Here is a 20081-nt window from a genome sequence, read left to right on the forward strand (position 1 = left end):
CCACCTGGATAGGGAAAAGCAATCTTCCGCCCAGGTCTCTCTCAAGCCATCTCCCCAGGAATGCAGATAAGAGTACCAGACCTGCTCTCCTTCCTCTGGCAGGAAGGTGGAGGGGGCAACCCAGCAGGATTTCCTGGGTAACTCCTGCCCAGGTGGCCAGGCTGCACCGGGCGCCACGCTTTCCAGGGGACCCCAACTTTCCTTTCCAAAGGAAAACAGTTCCTGCTCTGAGGCTGCAGCCTTCTGAGCTCTGAGTGGGCTCTGCTAAGTGAAATTCGGAAAAGGAAAAATAGATTTGAGGCTTGGCCAGACTTGGTGTGCACCATGACATCTGCAGTGTTGCCTTCTGAAAACATCCTTCCAGTAAGAACTTAAATAATGTTTTCCAGGAGCTTGGGGCTGAGGCCATCTGGTTCCTCCCACAGCCCCTGGATGCAACGACTGAGACTGCTCATGTCTGCCCTTCCCAGCGGCATTTCCCACCCGACCTCAGCAAAGCATCCAGTGTTCCCATAACCCGGCCTCCAGTCCAAACTGAGTTTCTCCTTCCGTTTGGGGAGTGGAGGACAGCAAATGAGGAGGGCTGTCGATTCTGAGTCACCGTGCGTGTGTGTTCTTGTACCCCGAGAGCATTGTTGAAAAAGACACTAGTCTACTCGGGTGGAGAACTGGGTCTAAGTTCATGAAGCCCATCTCCTGGCCATTCTAGTCCTGTCTTCCGAAGGCCGCGGAGGAAGATGTCCTCACGTGAGCTCTGAAGTTGGACACACCTGGGTTTGAAGCTCCACTTTCGGCTGGGTGATGTCCGCCTCAGTGTCTCCAGCCGGGAAAGGGGCGGGTCAGCAGCGGCCCGGCGCGGGGTGGGCTCCTGGGCTCCCGCACGCACGTGCGCGCCGCCTCGGCCGCCTCCCCCGCGAGGGCGCTGAGGATGCCCGCGCTCGTCCTCGGCGTCGCGCCCGGCCTCCTCGGGGAGCCGCGCGGGTTGGGCGCGCTCCCAGGCGCATTCCTAGCCGGGCAGCCCCTCCTCCTCGGCCTTGGCCAAGGGGCTGGCGCCTCCCCGCCTCGCAGCGATTGTCTCGTGCGGGCGGCTGCGGACGCTCCTGGCCGCTGCGGCTGCAGGTCGGCGCGCGGCGCACCTGGACCCGGGACTGCGCCTCCCGAGCGCGGCGGGCCCGGCTGCGCTCCGGGGCTCCCGCCTCCCTCCCTGCCCGAGCCGCTCGGGGCCGCGCGGAGCCCCGCTCCCCGCAGGGGCGGCTGCGGCATCGCCTTGGGACAACTGCGGCAGGGAAGGCAGACAAAGTTATTTCCCCTTCCCAAGCAGAAAGGTTCCGATTGGCAAGATGGTGCCCAACTGTCCCCGCGCGCTCTTCCTCCTGCTGCTTTTCCTCGCCTGCCCCGAACCGCGGGCTTCCCAGGTCAGTGTCCCTCCCGCCCCTCCGCTGTCCCGCTTGCAGGGGAGGCCACACCAAGGCCGGAGGACCTGGGCTCGCCACATTCCACCGGAATGCTCGGCCTGGGGGCTTGGAGCGAGGCTGGAGCTGGGGTTCAGTTTTCAGAGAGAAGCGTGAGATTCCCCCCATCTGTCATCGGATGCATCGCGGCCCGGGCGTCTGGGAGAACCCGGGCTGGTCTAGCCAAGCAGTTTGTGCGAAAGCCTCGGTCCGCTGGGGGGAGGGAGAGAGAGGGCTCCGCGTGAGAACCGAGCGTTGCAGAAAGATTGCCCTGGGATTTATGAGACACTGGTCTTCCTCAGGTCTCCAGAAGAGCTCCCTGCTCACCCAGTTAGGGGTAGAGGTTGTCCCCTCCCCTCCAACTTCCAACATTTAAATTTCTAACTGAAATATCATTCTTACCACCACCAACTTTTAAATGTATTTATTTATTTTATTTTTGGCTGCGTTGGGTCTTCGTTGCTGCGCACGGGCTTTCTCTAGTTGTGGCGAGCGGGGGCTACTCTTCGTTGCGGTGCGCGGGCTTCTCATTGCGGTGGCTTCTCTTGTGGAGCACGGGCTCTAGGCGCACGGGCTTCAGTAGATGCGGCGGTGGGCTCAGTAGTTGTGGCTCACGGGCTCTAGAGCGCAGGCTCAGTAAGTTGTGGCGGACGGGCTTAGTTGCTCCCGCGGCATGTGGGATCGTCCCGGACCAGGGCTCGAACCCGTGTCCCCTGCATTGGCAGGCAGATTCTTAACCACTGCGCCACCAGGGAAGCCCCACCACCAACTTTTAAAGGCTCAGAACTTTCTTAGCAGTTCGCCGCGTTTCCCAGGCAGAGACAGGTGGGAGGTTTCTGAAGCAGCCTCACCTGAGCCTAGAGGATCTTAGATTTGGGACTGCATTTCTTTCCCACACTTGCAGGCAGCTTGCCGTTTAATTTTTCTCTCCCTGACGTTTGTGTCTGTTGGAGTCCCACTGGACTTATGTGCTTGACCAGATTCACTTTTACATTAAGCAGTAAAAACTCATGGTTAAAATTAAGATAAGAATGCAGATAAAAATGCATCATCCAAAGGTGAGACTGGAATTGCTCAATTCAGAGCCAGCTATCACCAGACTGGCTCTGGAAACTGGAGACCCCTCCCTCTGTGACGGCGTGTCCCGTGGGCTGTGGGGCAGCTACCCCAAGAATACCGTCCATAGCAATAATAGTAACGGCAGACGGAAAGAAAGCTCGCTGAGTGATGAGCGCTGGATTCTTTGCTAAGCATCTTCCAGGCTCTTTATCCTCAGAGCAGCGCTGTGAGTCGGGAACTATTGTCATCCCCATTTTGCAGATGAGGGAGCTGAGACCCAGGGAGATTCTGACTTACTCAAGTTCACATGACCAGGAAGGAGTGGAGTAAATTTAATCTCTCTCCTTGGTCTCCAAGCCTTTTCCCTTCCCCGCAGACTCTCAACCCCTGGACTGAATACCTGACAAGCACATCCGTGGCCACCTAGAAGCCCTTGGGGCTCAGGAAGGGGTTCCAGGCAGGGAGAACTCAGTTCAGACCAAACAGGGGCCCGTGTGAGTGCAGAATGCAGTGAGTTGCCACTGCAGGAAGTCACTCAGCCACCAGGCAGCAGAAGCCTGGTCTAGGGCCAAAATCAACCCACCCAACAGAACAGTGGGGTATCCCACCCACTTTGCAGATTACATAACAGAACCTGAGGCCCAGAGCTCAAAGCCAGAAGCACAGGTAGGTGCATCCCTAAGCCGTAAAAATTCTAGTGAAACTGTCTTTCACCCAAAGTCCTATGTAGTCGGGGGAATCTCACCCCTAATCCTTGTCTGACTTTTCAGCACATCTGTCCTGGGTCACTTTGCAAGATTTCTGTGACCTGCTGTTGGAGAGCCAGTGGTCCTGGGGAAGGAGGGGAGATTGAGCAATGTGGGGATCCCGTAAGTGGGGGCCCTTTCCCAACACTACTGCCCACTCTGTGGCCTTCCCCCAGGAAGAGAAACAGCCTTGCTGGGGAGACAAGAAAGGGAGAACATTTAACACACCCCACGCCTCACCCTCTTCCCCCACGATGGCTCTCGGCCTCCTCGTTGCCTGTGGGGAGGGGGGGCTGTGGCATTTCAGAACGTTTCCCCTTCTCCAAAACCTCTCCTTGTGATCACATGTCACAGGGTTCCAAATTCCACCATTAGAGATTCATTCTTTTGGTTGTCCACTCCCAGTTGATACATTGCTTTTTACAGTTTAATGGGAAAGAAATGTTTTTGGTGTACATTTCGTGATTTTAACCATAGAGCTATGTTCTATATGTGGTACTCACCACCACAGTCAGGAGACAGAACAGTTCCACCACCCCAAAATGACATCATCATGCCCGATGTAGTCACACCCTCCGGCCACCCCAGCCCCTGGCAACACTGATCCGTTCTTCATCATTATAGTTTTTTCATCTTCACAATGTCATATAAATGGAAGCAAAAAGTACATGGACTTTTGACTCTGACTTCTTTAACTTAGCATAAAGCATTTAAGATTCTTCCATGTCGTTCTGGGGATGCACAGTTCCTTCCTATTGCTGGGTAGTATTCCATTGTGTGGACGTATCACAGCTTTTTTTTAATCAATTCAGCCATTGAACTGAATGACACCCATGGTATCAGTTCCAGTTTTTGGTGATTATGACTAGAGCTGCCATAAACATTCCCATACAGCTTTTGTGTGAATGTAAACACTCATTTCTCTTGGGTAAATATCTAGGAGTGGGATTGCTGGGTTATATGGTAAGTGTATCTTTAACTTTGTAAGAAGCAGCCAAACTGTATTCCACATCAGTTGTTATCATTTTGCATTCCCACCAGCAATACATAAAAGACCCAGTTGCCCTGCATCCTCACCAGCACTTAATATTATCAGGTTTGTTTGTTTGTTTCTAAGTCACTCTAATAGATATGGAATGGTATCTCATTGTGCTTTTAATTTCCATTTCTCTAATAACTGATAATATTGACATCTTTTCATGTGCTTATTTGCCATTTGAATAGTTTACTGGGTGAAGTGTCTGTTCAGGCCCTCTGCCCATTTTCCAAATGGGTGGTTTGTTTTCTTATTGTTAAGTTTTGAGTATTCTTTATACAGTCTAAATAGAAATCCTTTATCAGATGTGTGAATTGCCAATATTTTCTCCCTATCTGCAGCTTGTCTTTTTTTTTTTTTTTTAAATTAATTAATTAATTTAAAAAAAAATTTTTTTATGGCTGTGTTGGGTCTTCGTTTCTGTGCGAGGGCTTTCCCTAGTTGTGGCAAGCGGGGGCCACTCTTCATCACGGTGCGCGGGCCTCTCACTATCGCGGCCTCTCCTGTTGCGGAGCACAGGCTCCAGATGCGCAGGCTCAGTAATTGTGGCTCACGGGCACAGTTGCTCCACGGCATGTGGGATCTTCCCAGACCAGGACTCGAACCCGTGTCCCCTGCATTGGCAGGCAGATTCTCAACCACTGCGCCACCAGGGAAGCCCTGTCTTTTTTTTTTAATTAATTAATTAATTTACTTATGGCTGTGTTGAGTCTTCGTTTCTGTGCGAGGGCTTTCTCTAGTTGTGGCAAGCGGGGGCCACTCTTCATTGCGGTGTGCGGGCCTCTCACTATCGCGGCCTCTCTTGTTGTGGAGCACAGGCTCCAGACGCGCAGGCTCAGTGATTGTGGCTCACGGGCCTAGTTGCTCCACGGCATGTGGGATCTTCCCAGACCAGGGCTCGAACCCGCGTCCCCTGCACTGGCAGGCAGATTCTCAACCACTGCGCCACCAGGAAAGCCCTGCAGCTTGTCTTTTAAAAAATTTTTTAAATTTTATATTGGAGTATAGTTGATTTACAACGTTCTGTTAGTTTCGGGTGTACAGCAAAGTGAGTCAGTTATACATATTCATATATCTATTCTTTTTCAGATTCTTTTCCCATATAGGTTATTACAGAGTATTGCGTATAGTTCCCTGTGCTATACAGTAGATCCTTGTTGATTATCTATTTTATATATAGTAGTGTGTATATGTTAATCCCAAACTTGTGATTTATTCCTCTCCCCACCCCACCTTTCCCCTTTGGTAACCATAAATTTGTTTTCTAAGCCTGTGAGTCTATTTCTGTTTTGTAAATAAGTTCATTTGTATCATTTTTTTTTAGATTCCACATAAGTGATGTCATATGATATATGTCTTTCTCTGTCTGACTTACTTCACTCCATATGATAATCTCCAGGTCCATCCATGTTGCTGCAAATGGCATTATTTCATTCACTGCAGCTTGTCTAAACAGTGTCTTTCCCAGAGCAAAGATTTAAAATTTTGATGAAGTCCAATTGATCGATTTTTTATTTTTATAGATCGTGGTTTTGGTGTCAAGTCTAAGAACTCTTTGACCCCAGATCATGAAAACTTTCTTGTATGTTTTCTTCTAAAATGTTTGTAGTTTTGCATTTTTACATTTTGATCTGTAATTTATTTTGAGTTAATTTTTGTGTAAAGTGTGAGGTTTATGTTGAGATAAATACTTTGCATGTAGATTTCCAGTTGTTCCAACAGCAGTTGTTGAAAAGACTGTTGAATTGCCATTGAATTGTCTTAGCAACTTTGTCAAAAATCAGTGCATCATATGGGTTTATTTCTGCCAGTAACACACTATCTTGATTACTGTAATTTTATTTATTTGGCTGCATTGGGTCTTCATTGCGCACGGGCTTTCTCTAGTTGGGGCGAGCGGGCGTCTACTCTTTGTTGCCGTGCACGGGCTTCTCATTGCGGTGGCCTCTCGTTGCGGAGCATGAGCTCTAGGCGCATGGGCTTCAGTAGTTGTGGTGCGCAGGCTCAGTAGTTGTGGTTTGCGGGCTCTAGAGCGCAGACTCAGCAGTTGTGGCACACGGGCTTAGTTGCTCCAGAGGCATGTGGGATCTTCCCAGACCAGGGATCGAACCCCTGTCCCCTGCATTGGCAGGCGGATTCTTAACCACTACACCACCAGGGAAGTCCCGTTACTGTAATTTTATATAAGACTTAAAATTGGATAGATTTTAAGACTTTATTATTCTTTTTCAAACTTGTTGCAGTTATTATAGCTTGTATTTCCATTAAGATTTTAGAATCGGCTTGTCTCTATCTACAAAATTCCACTGGAATTTTGATTGGAACTGCATTAAACCTATTGATCAATTAGGGGTGAATTGGCATCTTAACAATATTGAGTCTTCCAGTCTGTGAAAACAATATGTCTTTCCATTTATTTAGATCTTCCTTGATTTCTCTCATCAGCATTTTTTAGTTACCAACATAAACATGTTTTGTTAGATTTGTATCTAAGTATTTCATTTTTGGAGCTATTTTAAGTGGTATTAGGTTTTAAATTTTTTCATTTCCAATGCTATATTCCTTGTATATGGAAATTCAGTGGGCTTTTCTGTGTGGACATGGTGTCCTGTGACTTTGTGGAACTCACTTATTAGTTATAGGGCATTTTTTTGTGTGTAGAGTCCCTCAGATTTTTTTACATAAACAATCATGTTATCTGTGAATCGGGGCAATTTTATTTCTTCCTTTCTAATCCATGCGCCATTTATTTATTTATTTAGCCTTATTACACTTATTTAAACTTCCAATACTGTGTTGAGTAAGAGAGTGGACATTCTTGCCTTGTTCTAGAACTTGGGAAGAATGCATTCAGTTTTTTAATATTAAGTGGGATGCTAGGCTGTGGGTTTTTGCAGATGCCATTTGTCAGGTTAAGGTTCTCTTCTAGCCATAGTTTGATAGAGTATTCATTATGAATGGATGTTGAATTTTATCACATGCTTTTTCTGCTTCCATTGATATGATCCTGTGGTTTTTCTTCAGTCTGTTATTAAAGTGGATGACTTTGACTGAATTTCTAAACTTATTTTTAATTTTTTTAAATTGAAGTACAGTTGATTTACAATGCTGTGTGATTGATTTTCTAATTTTGAAACCAGCCTTGCATTCCCAGATAAACCCTAATTGATTATGGCATCGTATACATCGTCTATACTTCTGGGTTCTACTTGCTAATATTTTGTGAGAATTCTTGTATCTTGTTCATGAGGGATATTGGTGTATAGCAGGGGTCAGCATACTATGGTCCATGAGCCACATCTAGCACACTGCTGGTCAAATCTGTCCACACTGATTACTTACATGTCATCCATACCTGCTTTTTGCACTGCAATTGAGGAGGTGAGCAGTTGCAACAGAGACCCTATGGGCTGCAAAGTTGAAAACTTTGACTCTCTGGCCCTCTTTCTACAGACACAGTTTGCTATCCCTCATCTATGGATTTCTTCTACTGTCTTTACCTGGTTTTGTTACCAGGGTAATGCTGGCTTCCTAAAATGAATTGTGAGCTGTCCCCTTCTCTTCTGTTTTCTGGAAGAAACTGTGTAGAGGTGGTGTCAGTTCCTCGTATAATGTTTTGGTAGAATTGACCAATGAAACCATGTGGGCTTGGAGATTTCTTTTCTGGAAGGTTTTTAACTCTGAATTCAATTTCTCTGACAGATACAGCACTACTTAGGGTAGCCTTTTTCCTTTGGGTGACTTTTGGTAGCTCGTGGCTTTCAAGAAATTGTTCCACAGTCCTCACTCTCTCTTGAGGCAACTGTTTTTAAATGCCCTGGAAATTACTCCCCATTTCTAAACAATTGATCTCCTGTAACGACAGATGAGTACTTTGTTCCATTGTTCGCTGCAGAGCCAAATAGTCTACTATGATTAATTTCCTTTCTTGTGTAACTCTTTGGTTTTCGTCAAGATTTTTCTCTTTTGCCCGGTTCGTCCTCTACATAAGCACAGTTGTTTCCAATAATCTCTTCCCTAGTCCATATTCTGTCGGGCTGCTTTCCCCCTGGATTCCAGTTCTGCTGACCTTCTCTGGGCTCATGGCCCTGTGGCTACCCAGGGACTTTGGCTTGAGCTGGAGTTTATGTTTTCTAGATCATATGTCTTCCTCTTTCTTGGCTTATTCCCTTGTTTTTTTGAACACATTCTCAAGAAAATGATGTTTTAATCCGCGATCCTTAGGCCTTCCCAAATCACTTTCCTATTGTGGATGTTACCATTTTTCTACCCTGAAACTTGAAAGCAGCCAACGGTAGCACCATTATCCCCACGCTGGGGGGTCTGATGTGCCTGAGGAAGCGGCAGCTGAATCCTCATGTTGGGAGCAAAGCCAGAGGAAGGAGCGAGAGGGGGGGAAATGCCCCCATCCAATGTCCCCCACTGACTGAGTCGGGAGGGAAGGAGGTGGGGAGGGTTTGAGACCTATTCCCTGGTCTGAGAACAAATGAGATGAAGAAGGGTGGAAATATGAAAACCCAAGTATGTTCCTTCCCGGTGTAGTATGGTCAGCTTATCAATGTCAGTTCTACTGCCAGTTGCGTTGGATTGGCTGGACTCCAGGTTGAGACGGATTGATGTTTACTTCAGAACTCAGCACAAAAGGCTACCATGCTTGATTAAAGGTATCTGCCGTGCTCGCAGCACCAGGAGTATTTGCTACCCTGCAGCAGGGTTTTATACACCAGCGCCTGTATTATAAGAATACATGGGGGGGGCTTCCCTGGTGGCGCAGTGGTTGAGAATCTGCCTGCTAATGCAGGGGACACGGGTTCGAGCCCTGGTCTGGGAAGATCCCACATGCCGCGGAGCAACTGGGCCCGTGAGCCACAACTGCTGAGCCTGCGCGTCTGGAGCCTGTGCCCCGCAACGGGAGGGGCCGCTATAGTGAAAGGCCCGCGCACCGCGATGAAGAGCGGTCCCCGCACCGCGATGAAGAGTGGCCCCCACTTGCCGTAACCAGAGAAAGCCCTCGCACGAACCGAGGACCCAACACAGCCAAAAATAAATAAATAAATAAATAAAGTAGCTATAAAATTAAAAAAAAAAAAAAAAAAGAATACATGGGGGTGAGCGGAAGCTACGGGGACATGTGAATCATCCATATTGAAAATGGGGCATTTCATAAAACAAATATTTGGTGACTGCCATGGCCCAGGCCGGGAACAAAACAGACAAGGGCCCTGCATTCGGTTTTGAAAGGGCTGCTCTAGATCTGGAGTTGACCGATCAGGGTGGCAGTTTGAGCTGGCCTCAGCTGGACTCTTCTGCTCACTGGCTCCAGGCTCCGCTGTTCGGGTCTGGGCTCCTCTTCATCTGTGGACGGCTGCCAGGTTAGCTGGGGCTGGTTGGTCCAGGGTGGCTCTGCTCCACGCAACCTCTCATCCTCCAGCAGGCTAGCCTGGGTTTTTCACATGGTAGAAAGTGGTCAAGGGCCAGGACTAGCAGAATGCCCAAGACTTCTTGAGACGCTGTTCTAAAATGAAGCTGGGATTTTGGCTTCCTCCAAGTGTGGTGAGGCCAACAGATCAGGAGACACTGCCGGAAAAGATCGTGTGTTACTTACAGTTCTCTCGAGGAGGGAGCATGTCATACCAAGTTGGGCTACAGAGAGAACAGCAGGCAGAGAGAGAGGGAGGGAGACTTCTGGAAAGCCTTTACTGGGGGGTTTGAGGGAAGAAATGAGTGAGACAGGCTAAGGGGACTAACCAGGTTAAGACTGGCTAGTTGGAATAATTGTAGCAGGATGGCGGTATAGTGCTGCCCCTAGTTGTCTGATGCCGAAGCCCAGGTTTGTTGGCGGGGACTGGACAGGTGTTAGTGTCTCACAAGCTTCGGAGCCAGATAAGCAGGCGGATGGGCTCTGGTTCCGTTGGTTTGCTACCAAAGGTGTGCTGGGCACGGGCAGGAAGGGTGTTGTGTTGTTTGCTGCCTCTAGGAATTTGCTGGCCCTGCCACAGAGGGGCAGTCTGTGCCAAGTCAGCGTGGCCCCAGATGTCAAAACATCACATACAGAAACTAGACAATGTGGTTAATCCAGAGCCAGCCTTGGAACTGGTATATCGCTTCCAGTGCATTCTGTTGGCCAAAGCAAGTCACAAGACCCGCCCATATCCGGAGATGGGAAAACAGACCTCCCTCTGGATGGGAAGACTGGCAGAGCCTCCTTGCAGATGGTGTGGGTGTGGGGAGGAAGAGATTGCCATTCTGCAAACCTTCATCAGTAGTGATCCAGGGCTTTACTCCCCGCAGAGACGGTGTTCAGATGAATGGGTGGGGTCAGGGTGAGGATGGGTGACCCAGAGGCTGTCCTGGCATCTTCCACTTTCTCCAGCAGCCTCCACCTTCCCCTGGCACCTTCAGGAGGGGGACTCTTTCCAAGTCCTGTCAAGGACGGCCCTGATTACAGAGAAGAGTGGAGACCCCTTTGCTCCGTGGGGCAGCTTCTGGCCCCCGGGGGTGTTGGGCAGCAAGTGCTGAGGGTGTGAACCGAATGTGAACAGCTGGGCAAGAAGGCAGTGCCCTGGGTTCTCGGGTTGGCCTGGAGTCTTTCAGGCAGGAACCGATGCCCTCCCAGGCCTGCTCCCCCTGGAGGATCCTGTTTGACCCTGGACTTGATTCCAGGCAGACCAAGCCAGATGCCTGCGGAGCTGCTCACCCCACCATCTGGGCACGGGCCCTCCCTCCATGCGCCCACCTCGACCTGCCTCCCAGCCAGCTGCCCCAAGAGGAGCGTGCATCCCCTGACTGTTGACAGAGGCCCGACGGTGCCCCTGATTTATAGGGGCAATGGTGGGCTGCCATGCTTCTACCAACTTTCCCAAGGCTTGTGCAGCCCTGGGGCCCTGGGGACAACGGGGCAGACTCCCTGAGTGGGTAGAACTTTCTATGTCCTTTCAAACCCTCTGCCTGAGTCTTCCCTGCTTCTCTGGAGTTGCCTGGAACCTAAAATAAGGATGTCACAGACATCTTCATTTAAGAAAACAATAGGCACCTACAATTTGACAGGACCCAAACCTACCCATTTCAGTAAGTAAATCTATATCTCGAGGAAGTAACCATCGATTTTCCCTGTATGCGGGAAAACGTGTGTCCCTCTGGCAGTCTGGGCGCCAGACTCTCCAGAGGGAAGCAGCTTAAATGGGAAGCAAAGCCCAGGGAGCTCATCTTGGGGCTGGGTTTCCAGGTAAGACTGAGACGTGACATCATTCACATCAAAGACTGGAGGGGTGGGGGTGGGATGGCAACTCCAGGGACTCAGGAGACCCTAGGCTGCCCCCTGACCTCACTGCTGTCATCTGGTTGGCTCCTGACTCAGACATTTCTCTTTATGCTGGGGATTAGGTTACCTCTAGACCCTCAACAGAAGTGGCGCACTGCCAGCTCAGGAGATACCTTTCCCACTGCTCCCCTAGCCTGGGTTTCCCGTCTCTGCAGGAGGGGTTGGAGGCAGAGTGTGATCGGTCACTGGGTGCACGGCCCAGGGAGCCGAGAGAATCAGATGACTCTTGGCTGATTTGAAGAAAGGGAAAGCGCCACGGGTGTCTGTAGGCTAAAAAAAGACAAAAAGAAAAGCTTCTTCCAGAGAAGCATCAGACACCATCAGTCATTTACGCTGTGGTGTGAAAAACATACAAACTTGTCAGTATCACCTCCCAGCGCCTTCTCTGATTGCGTAATTCAAGATTTTACCTTCCCAGAAGGAACCTAACCAGTAAGGTAATGTGCTCATTCTACAACTATGTCCTGAGAGCCTTTCCTACCGGGTGATTTTCTGGGTCTGGCAAGGCAGCAGGGCCCGAGGCGGTGTAGCCAGTGGATAAGACCCTGAGCGCCTGATGTGTGTTCTGGCTCCCATGCTTCCCGGCTGAGTGACCTGGGGCAAGTTCCTGCCTCTTGTGAGTCAGCCTCCCCCTCTGAGATGCCTGTCTCATGGGGTTGTAGGAAGGGGAAAATGAGTGACATTCAAAGAACAGGTCCAACATGAGGGCTCAGTACGTGTTAGGGGAGAGAACGATGAGCTGGACACAGACCCTGTTGTCACGTGGCTCACCAAGCAGGCAGAGAAAAACAAGACAAACCTGAAAGTATCCGGAGGCAGACCGTGGAAATGGGGTCTTGTGTTGGAGGGTGGCCAGGAGGCTGCTCTATACTCAGTAGGCAGGTAAGGGCTCTTTGAGAAGGGGGCTTCTAAGGGAAAATGGAAAGACAGGACCCTGGCTTTCAAGGACCAGGGGCAGAATCTGGGCAGAGGAAACAGCCAGTGCAAAGGCCCTGAGGTAGAAGTAAGCTTGCTGAGGTGTGTGGAGAAACACAGAGGAGGTCTGAATGTTGGGACACAGAAGGTGCCTGATCTGGACACAGTTGGAGGTGGCAGGGCTTGATCACATACGGCTCTGTAAGCAGAATAATGCCCTCCGCCCAAAGATATCTATGTTTTTATCCCAGAAACCTGAGAATCTTACCCTGATGTTAGCCCAGTGAGTCCCGTGTCGGGGTTCTGACCTCTGTCTTTTGGGAAGCTTAGATTGCAGGAGGGCCCGGGAGGACGCAGGGAGAGCAGGTGGGACGCAGGTGCAGGTACAGGACAGGATAGTTTCTGTCGCACCGTTGCCTGCTCACGGAGAAACGCTTGGGATTTTTCGCTAGCGAAGGTAGGACGATCTGAAAGTGCACCACGTATGTCATTCAGCCTTGACAACCATCCAGGTGAGTCACTTTAAGAGTAAGGTCTCCAAGGCTCCACCTCTCACGCATGGCCACGCCCACCGCACTCACCTCATCAGTCCCCTTCATTCTGCCCACGCTGCCCGCCAGGACCAGGCCCCCCAGCGCCCTCCGCCTCCTTGGCGTCAGCCCCAGGAGACCCAGTCAGATCCGGATGTCCACTTTCACAAGTCGGAGAAATCTTGGGTCATGTGTGAATGTGCACACACGTGGGCTGACGTTCCCTGAAGGGTCCGTGCGTGTGTGTTGGGGGGGACAGTGGGGGGACTGAGAGGGTCGGCTAGCAAACTGGGGCCTCTGAGCCCCTCGTCCTGGTTCCCTTGGGCTGAAGAGAGAAGAAGAACATACTTTCCCAGTGGGTGGACTGGGCACAATGTGACTGGTAAGGTAGCCTCGCCATTGACCAACCGGATGCCCTGAGCCTCAGTTTCTCTAGCTGTGAAATGGGGATAACCATGCCTGCCTAGGGGGGCTGCAAGGAGGACTAAATGAGATAATGATGGCTCCGTTTCTTACGTCAGTGCCTGGCAAGAAGTAGGATGCTTAGTGAATATTTGTGGAATAATGAATAAATGAATGAATTATGGAATCATTCTGTTGTACATGTGAAACTAACAGAATGTTGTATGTCAATTATACCGCAATAAAAAATGTAATATAAAAAAGAAGAAAAATCAGACAAAAAATGAATAAGTGAGGAGAAGGTGCAATATACTAAGTTTCTTTTTCCTCTTCTTTTCCTCTTTATTTTCTCAACTTCCTCTCTCCTTCTCTACTCATATTGGGTCAAGTCCCAAAAGGAAGTAAGCAAATCATGCCCCATTTCTGCAGCCAGGAAGTCCTCAAGTTATGGAGAGAGGTGAGGGGAAGGCCCAGTACCAGGGGGCTCCACAGGGGATTGTGGCTGGTTTTATATGTGTGTGTGTATATGTGTATGTGGTATGTATATGTGTATTGTGTATGTGTGTATATGTGTATGTGGTATGTGTGTGTATATGTGTATTGTGTATGTGTGTGTGTACGGTGTATATGTATGTGTGTATATGTGTGTATGTGTGTGTATGTGGTATGTGTATATGTGTACTGTATATGTGTGTGTGTGTATGTGTGTGTGTGTGAACGGAGCTCCCCACTGGGCTGGGCGTTAGGGGAGATATTTGCTGGAGGTAAAGTGATGCAGTTAAAGGCACAACCAAGTGTGCAGGTGAATGTGGCCACTGGAAGCTTGGTTGGGCAGCAGGCAGGTGAAAGAATATGGTGGATTTGGGGAGTAAGATGAGGAAGACTGCCCTGGGCTCACACTTACATCTTCCTTCGCTCCTCATTCATCTGTTTTGTTGGTTTGCTCAAATGAGCATCTCGTGTGCACTCAGGTCCTGTCCTCAGTGATGAGGATTCCAAGTTGTCTATAACTTGTTCTCTGCCCTCAGGCATGCAAAGGGGCCAGGAGAGAGGTGACCAGAGGTGGCCGTCAAGGGGGTGCTAGAAAAGGAGAGGAGTCGGGAGAAGGACAGAGGAGGGCTCCTGGGGGTTCTCCGTGGACCCCTCTCTGAAGTGTCACATCAGGGTCTGGAGGAGGCCTGCTGGGATTTCAATCCTGGATGCGTCACCATGGCCAAGTGACTACTTGGCTTCCTTGCCTGTAAAGTGGGTGTAATAATGGTGCCCATATCCCAGGGCTGCCGTGAGCATCTAACGACTTTGCTTGTGTGCGGTGTGGTGGTAGTGCTGCCTCTTGGCTCCCACTGTTGTCATCGCTCCCGTGGCCATTTCAAAAAGTAGACAAGAATTGGGTTGGGGCAAAAATACAGAATTTTGGGCAGCCGGCCTCGTAAGAACCCAAAATGCCCTGAGTACACAAAGGGAGACTCTGCTGGAGGGTTGTGATAGCTAATTTTATTTGTCCACTTGGCTAGACCAGATATTTAGTGAAACACCAGTCTCGATGTTGCTGTGAAGGTTTTTTTTTTTCTTTCGGCCGCACGGTGCGGCATGCAGGATCTTAGTTCCCTGACCAGGGATCGAACCTCTGCCCCCTGCAGTGGAAGCATGGAGTCTTAACCACTGGCTTGTCAGGGAAGTCTCTGTGAAGGTATTTTTTTAGACTTGATTAGCATTAAATGGTAGACTTTGAGTAAAGCAGGTTGCCGTCCATAATGTGGGTGGGCTTCATCCCAAAGACTGAGGTCCCCAGAGAAGGAGGGCTTTATGCCTCCAGACGGCCTTTGGAGCTACAGTACCAACTCTTCCCTGGGTCTCCAGCCCACACTTTGCATGAGCCAATTCCTTAAAATAAATCTCTCTCCTTCTCTCTCTCGCTACAGGGTGTGTACAGATACAGTTGGTTCTTCTTGGTTCTGTTTCTCTGGAGAACCCTAAGACAAGGGCCTTGGGCACCTCCCCAAGCAAAATTCCCTCACTTACCCCAGAAGTGTCCTTCCTTTACTCTTCTGTGTGGGTGCTGGGTCAAGGTCACTGGGATGAGAGAAGCTGAGGAGTTATAACCCGCTTCTGATTTGGTCTAAAATTTAAAAAAACAAAACAAAAAACTTCCGGAGAAGAAAAATCATGTGCAAATTCTACATGACTCAGATGCAGAGGGCCTCGAGCCTTGGCTAGCAGGCACACACTTGGCAAGTGTGCTCCGTCCTTTCATAGATCTAAAGGCATCAAAACATCTGTGTTCCCATAAACAACATGCTGACATGACACATAGCTGTGGCTTAGAAGAAACCAGCGTGAGATGGCCCCTCCGAGGTCCAAGGGGTCATCCGTGGCTGCCTGGAGGGGTCTGGGCTCTATTGTCCTTGAGGTGGCGCTCAGAAATAGCCACTGTGCCAAGACTGTCGCTGTCAGGATGACCATCGAGCCAGGTCACGTGAGAATGGCGCCTCAAGGACCCCCCATCCTTGTGCCCCCCCATGCCTGGGCCCTTCGGGGTTTTGAGAGCTGGGCTTCATTTGTAGACTGAGCCCAGACGGCAAGGAGGCTTGGATGGGGTGGGAAGGTCCGCCTACCGAGTTCTGGCACGGGGATGGGGTGAGCTGGGGGACACACATCGTCTTTGTCTGTGTCCACCCCTGGGCCAGCAGGTGGGGCCTCGGGAGCTATTCAGCCTCCCCGGAAGAGGGGTGTTGTAAGCCCTGAGGCGTCTCCATTAGATCCATGTGAGAGAATGGGCTGGAGAGAAGATGGACAAGACTTTCCCTGGAGGTGCGGTGGGTTGGATGGAGGATAGGTCTGTGACCTCCTTGCTCCCAAGAGCCTGACTCAGCCCCCTCCCGCCTGGCTCTCGGCACTGGCAGGTGTGTTCTAGAACCGCCTCTGCCACCTCCATCCCAGCTCAGGACGAGCTGGCTGGGGTGACTGCTGTTGCTACTTCTCTCTCTGCTTCTGGTCTTCTCTGCAAGCACTGCCCTTGGTGTTGAGTTCAGTGAAGCACCCAGCCCTCTGAGGCAGAGTTTGACACCAGAAGCGGTAAATCTTTTATTTATTTATTTATTTATTTATTTTTTCACACACACACACTGTATTTTATTTTTACAAGAGATAAATAGACTGACACCAAGCATGGTAAATCTTGATCTTTTTCCTACTCAAGGATGGAAGAGTTTCACTGCATGCCTTTTCTTGGTTCCGTTACAAATACGTTATTAACTCTAAGAAATGGAAACTAATTTTCATTATTTATTGTCAATGGCATAAGCCAGGCTTGGAGCCAAGTATTGAAAGGATGCAAACTTATACCATTTGAGGGTCTCTCTTTGAGAAAAATATTAAAAATCAGAGTCCTGGAAGGGGCTTCCACGGGGGCGCAGTGGTTAAGAATCTGCCTGCCAATGCAGGGGACACAGGTTCGAGCCCTGGTCCGGGAAGATCCCACATGCCGCGGAGCAACTAAGCCCGTGCGCCACAACTACTGAGCCTGTGCTCTAGAGCCCATGAGCCACAACTACTGAGCCTGCGTGCCACAACTACTGAAGCCCGTGAGCCACAACTACTGAAGCCCGTGTGCCACAACTACTGAAGCCCACGCACCTAGAGCCCATGCTCCACAACAAGAGAAGCCACTGCAAGGAGAAGGCCGAGCACCGCAAGGAAGAGTAGCCCCCGCTCGCCACAACTAGCGAGGGGGCCCTGGTTTGGCAGCTTCCTCTGAGATACGCCTTCCCTCCCCCGAGATACGCCTTCCCGCCCCCTGGTATGGAGCCCCCCTCTTCCCAGCCCTTCCCCCCACCTCCCCCCCAACCCCCTGCCTGGATTTGACCTTTGCCCAGTCATAGCCTTTGTGAGCCTTCCTGCCCAAGTGGGCGGTTGCTTTTTACAGTTGGGGTCTGGGACCCTGAGATGGGAAGCCAGCTTTCACTGTGGCAGGGCCAGGCTGAAATTCAGATGGGTGACACCTGAGGGTCCAGCCTGTTTCCTGTCCCCCAGCCTCTGAGACCCTCGCAGTCCCTCAAAGCCCCCTCGGGCCGCCCTCGTTGACGAGCTATGTTTATAAAGAAGGAGATGATCCATTCCCATGTGTGGCTTCTCTTGGGCCAGCGCAGATGGTGGGTGTGGGAGGGGAAGTGGGCAGACAAATGGAGGGGGGCAAGGAGACCCCCTTCTTGGACAGAAAAGAACACAGAGGAACAGAAGTGAAATTGAGGCTCAGGGTCCAACTTTTGCTCTGCTCGTTGACGTGGAAATGATGCCACAACCCAGAGTGGAGAGTAAAGAGCTAATGTAGGACCTGCGTCCCTTGGTCCAGCACCTGCAAGGTGATGCTTATGTGTGTGTGTGTGCATGTGTATCTAATCCAAAAGATAAAACCTCACAAAAAATTAACAGTGGTTGTCTTCGGTCATGAGACTTGTCCTTTGTTCTGATGTGTTTTTCTGCGTTTTGAATGGTTTTGCAGGAAGCATGCTTTATTTTTATGATCAAGCAAAACGATAAAGCTTTCTCAGTTTGAAAAGGGGAAACACTTAGGTTCTCAGTCCCCCTCCTGTGACGTGATTTGTCCCCATGATGCCCCCTAATGTCCCCAAGGTGCAGACCTCTTGAGCATTTGACTTGGTGCGAAGCTTTCTAGCCTGTCATCCATCTCTGCAGATAAACTCAGTTATGCCTCTGAGGCATATGCTGAGGTCCACTGCAGGTGATGGATTCTGAGCGTGGCTCCTGTGGACTCCATTTCCAGCACTTTGGGATCAAGGGACTGCCCTGTTAGTAGCAGCTGCTGCACAGACCCATCAAACCTCATGTCGAGAGGCAGTCATTCTTTCCACTGCCCTGGCACCCTGGCTCTGCCCCTGCCATGCTGGCTTGCCAAGAAGACAAGGATCTTCCTTTTTTTTTTTTTTCCTTGCAAACTTTATGTCTCCCCCCCCCCACTGAGTTTTATTGAGATATAATTGTATAATATAATATAAATGTGTAATAATAATAGTCCAAGGTATACAACATAGTGATTTGCTCTATGTATATATTGTGAAATGATCACCACAGTAAGTCTAGTTAACATTCATCACTGCACACAGTTGCAATTTTTTTCTCGTGATGAGAACTTTTAAAATCTACTCTTTTAGCAACTCTTACATATGCAATATATTGTTGTTAATTATAGTCGCCATGCTGTACATTACATGCCCAGAACTTACTTATCCTATAACCGAAAGTTTTTTGTTTTTTTAATACATTTATTTATTTTATTTTTTTATTTTTGGCTGTGTTGGGTCTTCATTGCTGTGCGTGGGCTTTCTCTAGTTGTGGCAAGCGGGAGCTACTCTTCATTGCGGTGCACGGGCTTCTCATTGCAGTGGCTTCTCTTTGTTGTGGAGCACGGGCTATAGGCGCGCGGGCTTCAGTAGTTGTGGCACGTGGGCTCAGTAGTTGTGGCTCGCTGGCTCTAGGGTGCAGGCTCAGTAGTTGTGGCACACGGGCTTAGTTGCTCTGTGGCATGTGGGATCTTCCCGGACCAGGGCTCGAACCTGTGTCCCCTGCATTGGCAGGCGGATTCTTAACCACTGCGCCACCAGGGAAGCCCCTAACCAAAAGTTTTGACCTTTTGACACACTTCACCCACTTCTCTAACCCCCCCCACCCCCTGCCTCTGGCAACCACCAATCTGTTCTCTGTATCTATGTGTTGGGTTTTTTTTCAGACTCCATATATAACTGAGATCATACAGTACTCATCTTTCTCTGTCTTATTTCACTTAGCATGATGTCCTCGAGGTCCATCCTGTTGTCATGAATGGCAGGATTTAATTCTTTTTTATGGCTTTTCCTACATTTGCTTTTTGCATTCATCCATCAGTGGACATTTAGGTGGTTTCCATGTCTTAGCTATTGAAAATAATGCTGCAATGAGCATGGGGGTGCATATATCTTTTCGAGATATGATTTTGTTTCCTTTGGAATTGCTAGACCATATGGTAGTTCTATTTTTAATTTTTTGAGTAAACTCCAATCTGTTTTCCATAGTGTCTGCACCAATTTACATTCCTACCAACAGTGCACGAGGGTTCCCTTTTCTCCACATCTTCACCAACAGTTGTTATTTCTTGTCTTTTCTATAATAGCCATTCAAACAGGTGTGAGATGATACCTATTGTTGTCTTGATTTGCATTTCTCTGATGATTAGTGATGTTGAGCATTTTTTCATGTACCTGTTGGCCATCTTTGGAATATCTTCTTTCGAAAAATGTCTATTCAGATCCTCTGCCCATTTTTTTTTTTAATATTTAATGAATTGACATGTTTTACTTATTTATTTACTTTTTGGGGGCTGTGTTGGGTCTTCGTTTCTGTGCGAGGGCTTTCTCTAGTTGTGGCAAGTGGGGGCCACTCTTCATCGCGGTGCGCGGGCCTCTCACTATCGCGGCCTCTCGTTGTGGAGCACAGGCTCCAGACGCGCAGGCTCAGTAGTTGTGGCTCACGAGCCCAGTTGCTCCGTGGCATGTGGGATCTTCCCAGACCAGGGCTCGAACCCGTGTCCCCTGCATTAGCAGGCAGATTCTCAACCACTGCGCCACC

At 49.5% G+C, this 20081-nt stretch overlaps 1 protein-coding gene across 1 annotated transcript in view; it reads left to right on the forward strand.

The window, feature by feature from the left end:
- Positions 1 to 1064: 1064 nt before the first annotated feature.
- Positions 1065 to 20081, forward strand: part of FBLN7 (fibulin 7) — a 51588-nt gene continuing 32571 nt past the window's right edge. The window contains exon 1 of the mRNA XM_057558818.1: positions 1065 to 1415. Within this exon, the coding sequence (XP_057414801.1) occupies positions 1341 to 1415 (75 nt within the window). The 5' untranslated portion in view covers positions 1065 to 1340. The remainder of the gene's footprint in view (positions 1416 to 20081) is intronic.

The sequence above is a fragment of the Balaenoptera acutorostrata genome, chromosome 12, assembly GCF_949987535.1.
Source record: "Balaenoptera acutorostrata chromosome 12, mBalAcu1.1, whole genome shotgun sequence".
In the NCBI taxonomy this organism is placed as follows: Eukaryota; Metazoa; Chordata; class Mammalia; order Artiodactyla; family Balaenopteridae; genus Balaenoptera; species Balaenoptera acutorostrata.